Source organism: Acomys minous (genome assembly GCF_964271855.1).
Source record: "Acomys minous genome assembly, chromosome: 10".
Classification (NCBI taxonomy): domain Eukaryota; kingdom Metazoa; phylum Chordata; class Mammalia; order Rodentia; family Muridae; genus Acomys; species Acomys minous.
This window is the reverse complement of record NC_140491.1, coordinates 120,881,029-120,895,494: the sequence shown is the minus strand read 5'-3', so window position 1 is coordinate 120,895,494 and position 14,466 is coordinate 120,881,029. Positions and strand designations below refer to the sequence as shown.

The 14,466-nt window shown below is 35.0% G+C and overlaps 1 protein-coding gene across 1 annotated transcript; it reads left to right on the top strand.

Annotated features, from left to right (window-relative positions):
* Positions 1 to 9,552: 9,552 nt before the first annotated feature.
* On the top strand, positions 9,553 to 10,503 carry LOC311607379 (olfactory receptor 1165-like; the record flags this gene model as incomplete). Its single annotated transcript, XM_084799030.1, has 1 exon — positions 9,553 to 10,503. One exon carries the CDS (start codon positions 9,553 to 9,555, stop codon positions 10,501 to 10,503), a length of 951 nt encoding a protein of 316 aa, XP_084655156.1.
* Positions 10,504 to 14,466: the final 3,963 nt, after the last annotated feature.

Here is a 14,466-nt window from a genome sequence, read left to right as displayed (position 1 = left end):
TAAAATGCTGTTCCTGAGCAATTATGTATATATTTCAGAGTAGTACATTTCTTTCTGAAAGATAAACAGACCCATTTCTTATTTTCTTTTTAAAAATATATTTTATTAATTTATTCATATTACATCTCAATTGATATCCCATCCCGGTATCCTCCCATTCCTCCCTCCCTCCCATTTACCCCTTACTCCCTTTGCCTATGACTTATTTTTTTAATAAAACATTTCAGTGACAGTTCAATCCAGTATGTACTTTCATGCTAGTAAATTGTAAATATTATTATAGACTCATACTACTATTAATTGAATTAAATATTTCATGCAGTAGTTTCTTAAAATGCTTTAGTGCTGAGGAATATTTTAGTATAATTTATATATCAAAATTTATGCGGGATATTAGATGATTTGTGTAAGTTGTTTTAGAAAATTTATTTGATGGTTTATCCTGAGAGCTATTAAAGAGGAATTGCTGACTATTGACAAGTTTTTATATTTAACAGTTCATGTATTACTTCTGCATTGGATTTATATATTTGGTTGGAACATACATAAGAGAAATTTGCAGCATTGTTTCGCTTTTTCCAGTTGGGATAGCATATCATTATACCCTGATAGCTTTGCAGCTATTGGGATTAAAAGGATTCACCACTATATCCAGCTTCTTTCCCTCTTACAGAGAGTGGAATCTAGCATGGGCAAATTAAATTTCACAGTACAGTTTATGCTTGTTTGATTATTTGCTAACAGTCATGCTTTTTTTCATAAATATACTTTTTTTCATAAATATACTTATAATGTATATGCCAATATTTCAATGGAGCTTTAGCTCTATACTTTCTTACTGAAATTTTTATTTGGATAGTTCATAATAAGTATTTTGGAAAATATAGAATACTTCTACCCCAGTAGAATATAACACTCAGCATGCTGATATAACACACACACACACACACACACACACACACACACACACACACACACACATGCATCTCTCAATCACTGAGGAAAATGAACAGTCACTAACAATATAGAATGTTAATAGAGAAATAATCCATAAGTACTAAGATTACTGAGCTATTTCCAATGTTATCCTTTGGGATGCTTGCACATTATAATGATGCACTTTTAATAAAATTTTTTCCAGTTTTCTGTCTTCATCGAATCCTTTGCCTATAGGCGTTTGTTGGATGCAGATTCACATTAATTAGATTGATTCTAAAAGCATACTCCAATTTCTTATTAGATTTTTATAAGTTGTCATTTTGGCACTCAAAGTAAATCATGCACATATTACCCACAACTTGAAGATTTCTGAATCATCAACTGTGAATAGAATAAGTAAATCATTAACCTTGGTAACTTTCTTTTTGCATATGAACTTTACTTGTTTATATTAAACTATATACAGTAAGAACAGTTAGAGAGCAATCAAGAAAGCCATATGTAAAATTACACTCAAAATGTTTTTTAGAAGAACATACTACTGATTTGATGTTAATAAAATATTTTCTTTTTAAAAGTTAATGCTTTATTGATAATATCATAACTTTGTAGTATATAACATAGAATTGAGAATGTTCAAATATTTTACCAAAAATTTTAAGTGATTGACATATATTTGAATGCTTTCATCTTTGGATTGTTCTTATTGAATGTTAAACCTTTCCATCAGATTTTCTGCATTTGCTACTGATATTACGTTTACCAACTAATTCTACTGAATTTCATTATATTTTATATTATTTCAATCTATTAAATTAAATATCATTCATATACCCCATATTAAGGTCTATTATTACAAACAAAAGAAAATATTAAATGGTTTTGAGACCACTCCACAGTAATGAATTAAGATAGCTGTGTCCCTCACTGCCTGTTGTCCTCTGTTGACAGATGGATCCACACTTAAAGCCCTAACATTAGTCTGTGACTAATGTATCCGTATCAGAGTATTAATATTTAGAATATAAAATGAATTGAAACAAATATCCCAGTGGCGAGTTATCAAAAGGCCATAGGAGATACTGATTAGTAATTTTTCAACATATTCAACACTCTTACATATCAAATAAAGATGAAAAATTCTTAGATTCCGTCTCACTCCAGCCCAAATCATTAATTCAAAAACCAAATGACAATCAATGCTTATGTGAATACTGGGGAAAAGGAACACTTATTCAGTACTGAAGAACATATATGCAATTTTGCAGATTTCAGTGTGGAATTTTGAGGTAATGTTAAAAATATAACTTTTTATGAGCCAGATATGCCACTTGTGAGTGTAGTCTGAATACCCTATATCCCCCTACAGAAAGCTTAACTCGTCCATTCTCATTGCTTCTCTAGCTCAACGAGGCAGAGTATGGAGCATCTCTAGATGTCCAACAGTCCATTTAAAGATAAGGAAACTGTGTTAAATATATACAACAGAATTTCACTCATCTGCAAATATAACTAGTATTGTGAATAGAAAAAAGTTGGTGGAAATAAGAAACGCATATTACAAGAAATCATTGCTGCCAGATGAATAACTAGTATGTATTCTCTAGTGTAGGCAGGTCTCTTCTTTCTTCCAATGTGCAGACTAGTTTTAAAAATCGGAGTGCCTGTCAAGGCTAAGACATGAAAAATAAGTAACTAGAAAAGGCGAGATGAAAGAGGCTTAATGGTAGTGGGGAGAGCATAACATATATGGCATGAAAGTAGCAAGAAGGAATATCAGACTAGAAAGATGGAATGGTTTGGGGAAGCAAAGTGTGGAGCTGGGGTTTACCAAACTAAGAATGCCAGAAATTTTCTATGGAAATATTCCATTTAATATGTTTTTAGGACATTAATAAAAATCTTTGATTTAGTGAAAAAAGATGTATAAAATCATATCCACATGCCTAAATAACAAGACTGTCAGAAGACAATCGTTATTAAATGCAAATCTCAGGATCATGTGGAACTCCCCTCTCAGAATTGGTGGTCATGGAGGACCACCTCAATAGTACACCTATCAGTTTCCACCAGAAATCCATCTTAGGATGCTATTGCTAAAGATACCACAGCTGTAGATTATAGGACAATGAGAAAGTGAACAATCTTTTATTAGCACTTTCTACATTGCTGGTTAGAGTTCAGAATGCTGGAAAGCTCTATCTAAGCTGACTAGGAGAGTGGTCATCAGCACTCCTACATACCTGGGAACCGTATGAAGTAGTACAATGATGTTAATCATAAGATATGCACGCTAGTACGGCACAAACACGGTTTATATGAGGTTAACCAAGCATGTTCCCTTTGTATTTAAATCCTGCTTCACAGAAGGGAACTCATGCTGAATACTGTAAACCATATCTGAAGCCTGTGGTTGGCCAGGTTATAAACCACAGATTTCAGCCCTGTTGTTTTGACTACAGAGACATTATGTTCTATTCTCTTCTGACCACCTGTCTTCATGCCCATAGATTAGTTCTTCTCTCTGTGATTAACAGTGAAGAGTCTGTGTAGTTGGCAACAGTCATTGCAGAACCTGAGTCTTTATTTAAATGGAGAGGATGTTTGTCACTGTGGAGTGTTTAATCACTAAACATAACACCTTCCCTCCTGAAGCTCAAGGCACATTGAGGAAGAAGAGATGGAAAGAAGGCAGAGTGAGAGACTTAGAGAGAATGCTGTGAAACTATTCCTTTGGGACATAACATTGAATTTTTACTTATGAACACACTGCATCTCTGGTTATTTGTGGGAGACCAGCACAAGACCTGAACCTTAACTCTTTCATTATTTATGAGGGAGGTATGTTATGGACAATTTTGGGAAACTAATGAAAGTATGTCATTTCCTTCAGCAGTGTAACTGCTAACATGCCCATGATCCACTAAAATCTAGTTTAGGCATACCCATGCAAGCAGAGGTAATTATGCTCAGCAAGTGAGAACTTAAAGTAGGAGTTGGTTTACTGAGAAGGTTTTCAGCAGCAGTGCTGGTTAGATTTTGTCAACTAGACACACGGAAGAGACCATTAGTCACCTTTGGAGAGGAAACCTCCCTAGAAGAATTGGTTTCACTAGACTGGCCAAGCAGCATCTCCTGGTTGATGTTGCAGGGCCCAGTACACAGTGGGTTAGGTCAGGCTGTCAATTAAGTAAGCAGCATTTCTCTTTAGCGTCCACTTGACTCTTTGTCTGCAGGTTACTGCTTGAGTTCAAGTCTTGATGTCCTTGAGTGATGGGCTATGAAGTAGAAGTGTAAGCTTGACCCTTTCCCTAACCAAGTTGTTTGGTGGTGGTGTTTTAAACACTATAGAAAAGCAAATTAGAATAGAGATGGGCAGGTGATGAGAGTAGATTGAACGGTCGAAAATGCCCAAATATCAGTATGTAGATAGACATGAAAATTTCCAAAGGCAAAAATAAAATTGTTATTGTACTGTTTCAACAAAATATATTAATTAATGTATGTTTGGGAATATACGATAAGATTCTTAAAATTCAGATATAATATAGGAATAATTAAGGATGTGTCGTACTTTTTATTTTATTTTAAGTTTTATTTGTTTATTCACTTTATATCCTGATTGCAAGCCCCCTCACCTGCCCCTCCCCTCACTCTTCCCTCTTGTCCTCAGAGAAAGGGGAGGTGCCTCCTGGCTACAAACCCATCCTGAAGCATAAGTCACTGCAGGACTAGGTGCATCCTCTCCCACTGAGTCTAGACAAAGCAGCCCAGTTAGGGGAACAGGATCCAGAATGGAACTCCTGCTACAGTTGTTGGGGGACCCACATGAGGACGAAGCTGTGCATCTGCTACATATGTGCAGGGGACATAGGACAAGTCCCTGAATCATCTTTAGTTGGTGGTTCAGTCTTCCTGAGCCCCCATGACCTCCAGGTTAGTTGACTTTGTATGTCTTCTTGTGGAGTCCATGACACCTATGGCTCGCTCAATCTTTCCCCCAGTTCTTATATGGGACTCCCTGAGCTCTGTCCAATATTTGGCTGTGTGTTTTGTCTCTGTTTCTATCAGCTGCTGGGCATTGTACTATGTAAAAGTTAGCTATGTATTTCAGTATCAAGTTTTGAAATGAAGCTACTTGTATTTAGTGTTTTATTAGCATGCATTTTACATAGAATTGGGTTTATATACTTTGACTCATGTATAATATGTTTTGATCACATTATCAAACTTTTATCTTCTCTTGTTCATATTTAAATCCCACTTCTTACCATTTCTTTTTAACACAATTTGGCATTCTTATCTTCTTGCAAAAATCCTTTCAACATTTACTTTAAAATAAATAAAAGCAATTATAATTAGAATTGTATATGCTTCTAGAGTAACACTGTAGCCTCTTGGGTCATAAAATATCTTTTCAAAAATATGTTCTAATGTGTCTGCATTATTATCTCTTTTCTCCATTTATACTTGTAGTAGTAAACCATAAATTTCATGCACAGATTTATTTCCCCATTTTTCTATGATTAATAGCATTTCACACCTTCTGAAAAATATACTTTAATTGTCTTTGTTGAATTTATCGGGCAAATATACTTGCAAAGGTCACATGCACTCAAGAGCTATAATCTCTCTTAAAGTTTTCTTTATAATTAAGAATTTCCTAAGTGTAAACATTTAAAAAAGATTAAATTTACATCTTATTGCACCCTAAAATGTACATACACATTCCCGCCTCCACACATTTTATTATAAACCATTAATTTTCTCAGTTAGTATGTTCCCATACATACATAATATGGGACAATCCCCTGAGCATAGAAACCTTAGCTAGTATAACAAGTCATGGTGTATTGAATTAGATGTGTCATACAATCATTTATTTAATACTTTTCTGAAGTATAAACCTTGCTGAGATAACCTCTGTGTGTGAGACCTAAAGTGGAACACAGTAATTACCAGGAAAGGGACGTATTCTAAAAAGAAAAGATGAAGTTTCTTCTGATTAAATATTTGTAGTCCAAGTCAGTCCTGATGCAGATTCTCTAGGGTATGTGTCCCCAAGGTCAATGAGTTGGTTCATAATAAATATGCCACTTTAGTACTCATTAAAAGCCAGTATATTCTTCAATACGTTTGTATGTTTCTTTCAAATTAATTTGATGGCTACCTCCTTTACTTAATCTCACTTTACAAGATTTAGTTCATGTTTTTATTTGAAGAACTGAAAACATTTTCATTTTGAAAAATGTTAATGTTTATTAATAAGAAAAATGACATAAATTCGAATGGAATCAAGAAAATCTTACTTTTGATGAATTGCTTCCACATTTTGAATCTTCAAGAAGGTATATGAAAATCCTTAGAAATCAAGGGATGATAGATATAAATGTGAGTTGAAAGACTGATGTTGACTCATTTGATTACATAATACATATTCAGATGCTGAGTCCTATGTCCTTCCTTCCCAGCAAGACCCTTTTTTGTTTGAACCATTTATTTATTGCTATTACTGATATAAAGGCTTTAAAATTAAATGTTAACTATAAGTGTGACAACATGAAATTTGATTAATTCAGGTATAGGAGGGTCAACATACATGTGAATGTACACATAGCAAAGTAAAATATACAATGAATTTCAGATATTAAGAAACTACAATTTCAAGGAAAATAAAGTAGTGGAAAATATTGGAAAACAACATTTTGTGAGAAATCATATTAAAATCATAATTAAAAGAAAATATAAAAAATGAAGGAAAAATGAAGTGATTGTACAGCATTAGAAAAAATAAGTCTTGAAAAAATAATTATGACTCCTGGGAGCTTTAAAAAATTCCATTTAGAACATTTAGTTTGATAAATTTTATAATAAAATTTTCAAATTTCATAAATTCTTGTATTGTATTTAAATAGCAATTTAATTATAATTTGACAAAGTAAGAAGGATTTTTTAAAATAACTTCTATGAATATAAGGGATGGAGATGGAAGGACATTTGTACACTTTCCTCTGTATTTTTCAATCATCCTGATTTATGCCACAATAGCCACAAACTGAGATACTGGTAAGATCAGCCCAATTCTCTCTGATAGCAAATGAAAGCCCTGGGGAACTTCAAGTGAATTAGCTCAAAGTTCTGGATAAGAAAACAGTTGTCTTCGGAGTTCAAAAGTGAATCTTAGTGATAAAATTAAGAACAGTTAGTATATATATATAGTGTGTGTGTGTGTATAAGTGTTTTTATTTCTACTTTTAGTGTTATAAACAGTGGCTTAGTTGATATATTCCATGTAGTAATACCAGCTGTAATTTAAGTATTGAAGTTAATTAGTTACAAAGAATACTTTGATTATTTTAATAAAATTATTTTATTAACATTATATTTCAGGTTCTGTACTCATGTAGATTTGCCTAAAGTTGTTTTGAGGCAAAGTGCTACAAAGTAACTCAGTCCAGCCCTGAGAATCCATTACTCATTATTTTCTTGCTTAAAAGTCCTGAGTACCTTGCTCATTGCATAAGTAGGACAATTCTCATCTCCTACTATATATATTTTTAACTAAGTAGAGGGTGTGTGTGTGTGTGTGTGTGTGTGTGTGTGTGTGTGTGTGTGTGTGTGTGTGTGTGTTTGTGTGTGTGTGTGTATCTTAAAATTCTACAGTGAGGTGATAAAATGTTTTTGTTTTGTTTTTGAAGTTTTTGGTTTGAGTTTTGTTGTTGTTGTTCTCATTGCTGTTTTGTTTTGGGTTTCTGCTTTTACAAGACATGGTTTTCTTGTAGCCCTGGCTATCCTGGAACTCACTCTATAGAGAAGGTTGGCGTTAAACTCACAAAGAACCACCTCCCTCTGTCTCCTCAAGTGTTGGAATTACAGGTATGAACCAGCATGCTTGGTTGACAAAATACTATTTTCCATTGACATAAAAAGTGAGAGAGAGAGTTGGAACAGGAAGATAAGAGTAAGTGGATTACAATGAGGGTGTAATGTGAATAAGTTATTTTTAAAAAGAGTAGTGATAAAATAACCAATTTCAGTGTTGATGAAGCCAGTGAAGCAAAACAACAACAATAAAAAAAACCCCAACATATTGCCTAAATCTTAGTGGTATGTAGAGAGATGGGATGATCACAAATATTTAGGATAACTTTTGAAACTGGAATTTTAGTGAAGAATTCTATGTATATAGGGAGTCATAAATTAATGCAAGATTTTTGAAGATTCAATAAAATAGCATACAAGACAATATGCGGTCAGGAATTAAGAGAAGAAAGAATCTGGATTTACAATATAACAATAAATCGACAATCTCCAATACATCTAAAAATTCTTAATGTGAGACAATGAACTGTCTTGTGAGTAATTTATGAAGAGACTTTGTAGACCAATGAAATGAATAAGTTCAAACTACCATACATTCTTACTTAACATTATATGACAAATCACAAATTCAGAGCAGGTTCCCTAATTCATGTTTTTGTTGCCCTGGTAGTTTTTTCCCCTAATGTATTGGATACAGATTTAATATTTACTTTAGCTCAGAACACATAATATTATAATAGTTTTTTAAAGTCTTGAATTTGAGAGGGTAAAATGATGCAACAGATCTGTGAAGAACTGGAGACGGAGTAAAGGAAGGATTTTATTAACATATATGTATGTAGAGAATTCTCAGAGATGAATATAATATTATGTTGAGGCCCTGCCACTATTTGATATGTTTTTAACTATTCTGTGAAAGCAATAAAACTACATTTACTAGTAATACTAAAGGCCTGTGTATGTTACATAGGTAAATATGAAATTAATTTTCATGATTAGTGTAATGATTATTTTCAATGACAAAATGAAAGGATTATAGAAGTTAGCAGAGGAGCTTCAAGTAAAAAAGAATGAGAAAAAATAGTACTAATGAAAATGAAAGTAAAAACTGTAAAAATAATTAACAGTCATTTGGTTTGAAACTCTGTCAGTGTTCTTTGATACTGGTGTAAATACAGAGGCTAACAAAATAGCTCCAGTCAGCTTGTAATTTGTCTCAAAAGTGTTTGAAAAGTAAAAAAGGCTAATTAGGTATATTGTCACATTCTTGTCTAGTACTCCCAAGGACATAGCTTGAATCAGTAGTTAAACAAAAACAAACAAAATTTATTATAAATAATCATGTTTTTTGAAAGATTTTATGATCAGTTCTTATTTTGTACACACACACACACACACACACACACATACACACACACAGAATTTTAACTTTCCTGAATCTTCTCAGAACATAAAGCACTAAACTCACTGACTGCAATTATCTTCTATTCTGAAACATTCCAAATATGAGTAATAATCATGAAGAAATTATATGCACTTTATATGGTTAATTATTTTTATTACAGATGAGAAAATTGTGGGATGAAAGAACAGATCTAACTTGCAGAGTCATATGAAGTTTGAGGGAAAAAATCTAAACTGACGCAGAGCACTACTGAACACAAGATCATCGCCTCTGCTTTGGTTGTTATGTCAAGCTTCATGTAGCCTCCTACCATTCCACCCTGTCAAGTAATACTCACTCCATTTCTTTCTTTCTTTTGATGCTCTTCATTTTTTAACTGGCAACTCATGGTATACGCAATGACAAATCAGAGTTCTGTGACCACATTTATTCTGGTGGGCTTCTCAGAATACCCGGGCCTCCAGCTGCCACTCTTCTTTGTGGTCCTGGCCGTTTACACAGTCACCCTGGTAGGCAACGCAGGCATAATTGTGGTCAGAAGGGTCAACACTAAACTTCATACACCCATGTACTTTTTTTTGAGCCATCTTTCATTTTTGGATATATGTTATTCTAGTGTATTTACACCGAAATTATTGGAAATCTTGGTTGTGGATCATAGAACTATCTCTTTAAAAGGTTGCATGACCCAGTTTTTCTTTGGCTGTGCTTGTGTAATTACAGAGATGTTCATGTTAGCAGTTATGGCCTATGACAGGTTTGTGGCTGTTTGTAACCCTCTACTCTACACTGTTGCTATGTCTTATCAATTGTGTGCTCTCCTAGTAGCTGGAAGTTACATGTGGGGCGGTCTCTGTGCTGTGATAATCACATACACACTCTTAGAGCTGTCTTATTGTAGGCCTGGCATCATCAATCACTTTGGCTGTGAGTATTCTGCCATCATATCTGTGTCCTGCTCTGACTCCTCCTTCAGCCAGTTGGCATGCTTAGTCATTTCCATATTAAGTGAGGGTAGTAGCCTTCTTATCACCATGGCTTCCTATGTCTTCATAGTGATAACAATCATCAAGATGCCTTCTAAGGGAGGACTCCGGAAAGCCTTCTCCACTTGCACTTCCCACTTGACTGCCATCAGCATCTTCCATGGGATTATTCTCCTTCTCTACTGTGTACCCAATGCAAACAGCTCACAGCTCCTGGTCAAAGTAGCAACAGTGCTCTATACAGTCTTGATCCCCATGTTGAACCCCCTCATCTACAGCCTAAGGAACAGAGATGTGAAAGAGACAGTCAAGAGGCTCATCAGCTCAATACTTCCCTCTTGGTCAATATAATACCATTAAAATGCATTTTAATTTAATATGTGTTTATTCATATTCTAAATAAACTTCTTTTTCATATGTTCTATCAATGGCATATAGTTTTCGGTACCTATGTGGTTGTTTTTAATCCAACACTGAGTTGTGAGTTGGAGCATTCAGCTTGGCTTTTTTATAGTTTCACACAAATGATTTACACTCTGATTTAGTCCCATTGAGCTGTTAAAGAATAGATAGCATTTCAAAATCTCTACAATTAGCACAAGGAAGTAAGGATGAAAAAGAAAGAAAGTCTCTCTTTAGAACTATGTACCTATGCTTTTCCTGAAGTTGACTTTACTCTCTTTTATGGCATGCACATTCAAGTCCTCACAATTAACTGTTACTTTTTACTGGAAAGGCTCTGTTAAATGGATATTTCCTATTGAATTTAATCTGAATTAATAATTTAGACTTAGATTTGTTTTATGAAAATACTTTGTATAAGGAAAGCACATGTTTAAATGCTTACTACTACCCATGCACACCACTCATCTCATTTTGCTTTGTTATACTTTTGATATTATCACTCTGTTTTTCCTTTCCCATTTCTGCCTTCACGTTCTCCCATGCACCTCTTCCCACTCTCATTAAGTCCTGGCCTGATTTTTCACTAATCATCACTGCATACATACATGGACATATGTGTGTATTCCTGAACATAGTACTTCAGTTTTAAATTGTACTTGTATGTATGTTTCAGGAAATGAATTTGGTACATGCCAACAAATTGTTGTTGTGTTGTTCCTTGGGGAAGAACCACTCTCTTGCTTTCAATTGTTTAAGTATTAAACGATTCTATTTGATTGAAGCTTCCCATATTCTGATTATACGCAAGAGTTTTTACTTTTAAAATGTACCATTGATCATTTACTTTCCCTAGTTTGTTTTTTTTTTCTTTTTTTCCGAGACAGGGTTTCTCTGTGTAGCCTTGGCTGTCCTGGACCCACTTTGTAGACCAGGCTGGCCTCGAACTCACAGCGATCCACCTGCCTCTGCCTCCTGAGTGCTGGGATTATAGGCATGTGCCACCAAGCCCAGCTACATTTCCTAGTTTTTTAAAGCGTCAGTTAACAACAAAGGTATCTACTTAGCTGCTTATTCAATGGCAAATTATTTATTACTGTCTAAACTCCTATGAGTTTATTTCAATAAACCATATTATTTACAATTTGAGCTTGTTTGTACTAAAACTTTTCTTTTTTAAAAAAGATGTATGTATGTATGTATGTATGTATGTATGTATGTATGTATTTAGTATACACTGTTTTGCCTGCATGTACGCCTGCAGGCCAAAAGAGGGCACCAGATCTCACTATAGATGGTTGTGAGCCACCATGTGGTTGCTGGGAACTGAACTCAGGCAGTGCTCGTAATCACTGAGTCATCTCTCCAGCCTCTAAAACTTTTCATGATGCTGATACTTAAACCTCTTTCATTTTTTTTCAGTTTTATTTAAAGTCATTAATCCAAATGATCAGTTTTGTTTGCTTGGAAATATGACATGTCTTGACTTGATTTTTGAAGACTAATTTTTTTCAATAGATTTTCATTACACTTCTGATGTGAACGAATCTCCTTAAAAAGTCGTTCCATTTGCCTTATTCTTCTATACCATCTATAAATTTTTTAAAAATCCATGTTCTGAGAGAGAGAAACATTCACTTTCCATTTAGTTTGCAATGCTTGATAAATTGACCGTGCTCTGGTGAAGACCATATATCCGAGAATATACTGGTAGCAGATGTTCTACCTGTTTCTTTAAGGGAGGACACGAAAGCCTCTCACTACCAGTCTGTGAGGGTCAATATGTGGTTTAAGCTGTAGTAGTGTTTCTTTTATAAATGTGTGTGTCCTTGTGTTTGGTTCACGTTGGTTAAGGATTACAATGCCCTCTGAGTGCTGCCCAGAAAAGAAACATAAACAACAACCCTGTTACAAATCATTTGAACTACAATTGTGTCCTACCTGCAAGGTATACAAGTGCAATGGTGTGGCTCAAAGCTTGTGGGAGAAACCAACCAATTCTGATTTGAGTGGGTGACCGGGAATCTGAGACTAGGTGGCCTGACAACCTGGGGTAAAACAAATATACTGCTGTTATAATTTTTTTAAGATGTTAATAAAATGAGTCCTGATGACCTTCTGCTGTAGTCATTCATCAGTGATTCAGAAAGCCAGCATCAGAAAAGCTTCCTCGTGCAGTGGATGGGAACAAATCCAGAGACCTATAGCCAGACATTGTGCAGAGACTGAGAGGCCCTGGAATACGCAGCCCTGAATGCAATGTCGCCATCAAATCTTTCCTGGCTCAGGGAACTCTGAAGAAAATGAGGCAGAGTGAGTGTAAGAGCCGGTATCTACACCAAGAAAACAAGACTCTAGGTCAATTTGATAAAAGCTCATATGGACTCACAGAGACTGAAGCAGCATGCACAGAGCCTGCGTGGATCTTCTCTAAGTCCTTTGTTTTTATTAGATTCCTGAGTGTGCAAACCAGTGGGTCTCTGATTCTTGTGCTTTCTCTGTGCTTTTCTCCCGTTTGGCTTTGATCTACTCTGATACTTTAGGTTTTGGTTTATGTTGTTATATTTGGCTGTTTTATTATTATACCTTAGAAGCATTTTTGTTTACAAATGAAAGACAGAAAGGGGATAGATCTGCATGGGAGGGAATGTGGGGAAGGAATGGGAATAGTAGAGGGACAGGATATCATGATCAGGATGTATTATGTGATCAAAATATCTATTTTCTTTTTAAATTTATTTATTCACTATACATGCAGATCAGCTGCTAGGTGGGGCCTCTGGGAGTGCAGTTATGCTAGGCTCCTGACTGGAAACATAACAGAGTATCATTAATGGTGTCAGGGGCTGGATCTCTCCCACAGGATGATTCCAAATTGGGCCAGGCATCAGTTAGATATTCCCTCAATCTCCACTCCATCCTTATCTCTGCAGGTCCTGCAGGCATAGCAAACCTAAGGTTGAAGGTTTCTTAGGTGGACTGCTGTTCCCCTCCTACTACTATAAGACCTGACCACCTAGAATATGCTTTATTGTTAATATGCACTTATAAATGAGTACCAAGCATGTCTTTCTGGATCTGCTTTACCTCACCCACGATGATTATTTCCAATTCCATCCATTTCCCTGTAAATTGCATGATGTCTTTGTTTTTAATAGCTGAGTAGTATTCCATTGTGTAAATGTACCACATTATCTTTATCCATTATTTGTTTGAGCGATATCTAGGTTGTTTCCAATTTCTGGAGATTGTGAGTAAAGATGAGCAAGTGCCTTTGTCATGTGGTAGAACATCTTTTGCTTATATGCCCAAAGTGGTATAGCTGGGTCTTGAGGTAGATCTATTCACAATTTTCTGAGAAAGCTCCAGATTGATTTCCAAAGTGGTTGCATATATTTACATTCCTGCCAGCAATGGAGGAGTGTTCCCCTTTCTCCACGTTCTCGCCAGCATGCGCTGTCACTGAGTTTTTAGCTTAGCTATTCTGATAAGTTAAAATGGAATCTCTGAGTCAATTTTGAAGAAGGTTCCATGAGGTGTTGAGAAGAAGCCAGATTCTTTTGTTTTGGTTTGATTGTTCTGTTGATATATGTTAGGTCCATTTAATACACACATCAGTTAGTTCCATTCTTTCTGTTTAGTCTTTGTCTTGATGACATGTACATTGGTGACAGAGGGGTGTTGGAGTCTCCTATTATTGATGTGTGGAATTAGATATGTGATTTAAGATTTAGCAATGTTTGGGCATAGATGTTCAGGACTGAGACATCTTCTTGGTGAATTTTTCTTTTGATTAGTATGAAGTGTTCTTTACCATTCTATTTTAATTAATTATGGTTGAAAGTCTATTTTATTAAATATTAGAATGGCTACTTCAGCTTGCTTCTTGGGTATGTTGCTTGGAAAACCTTT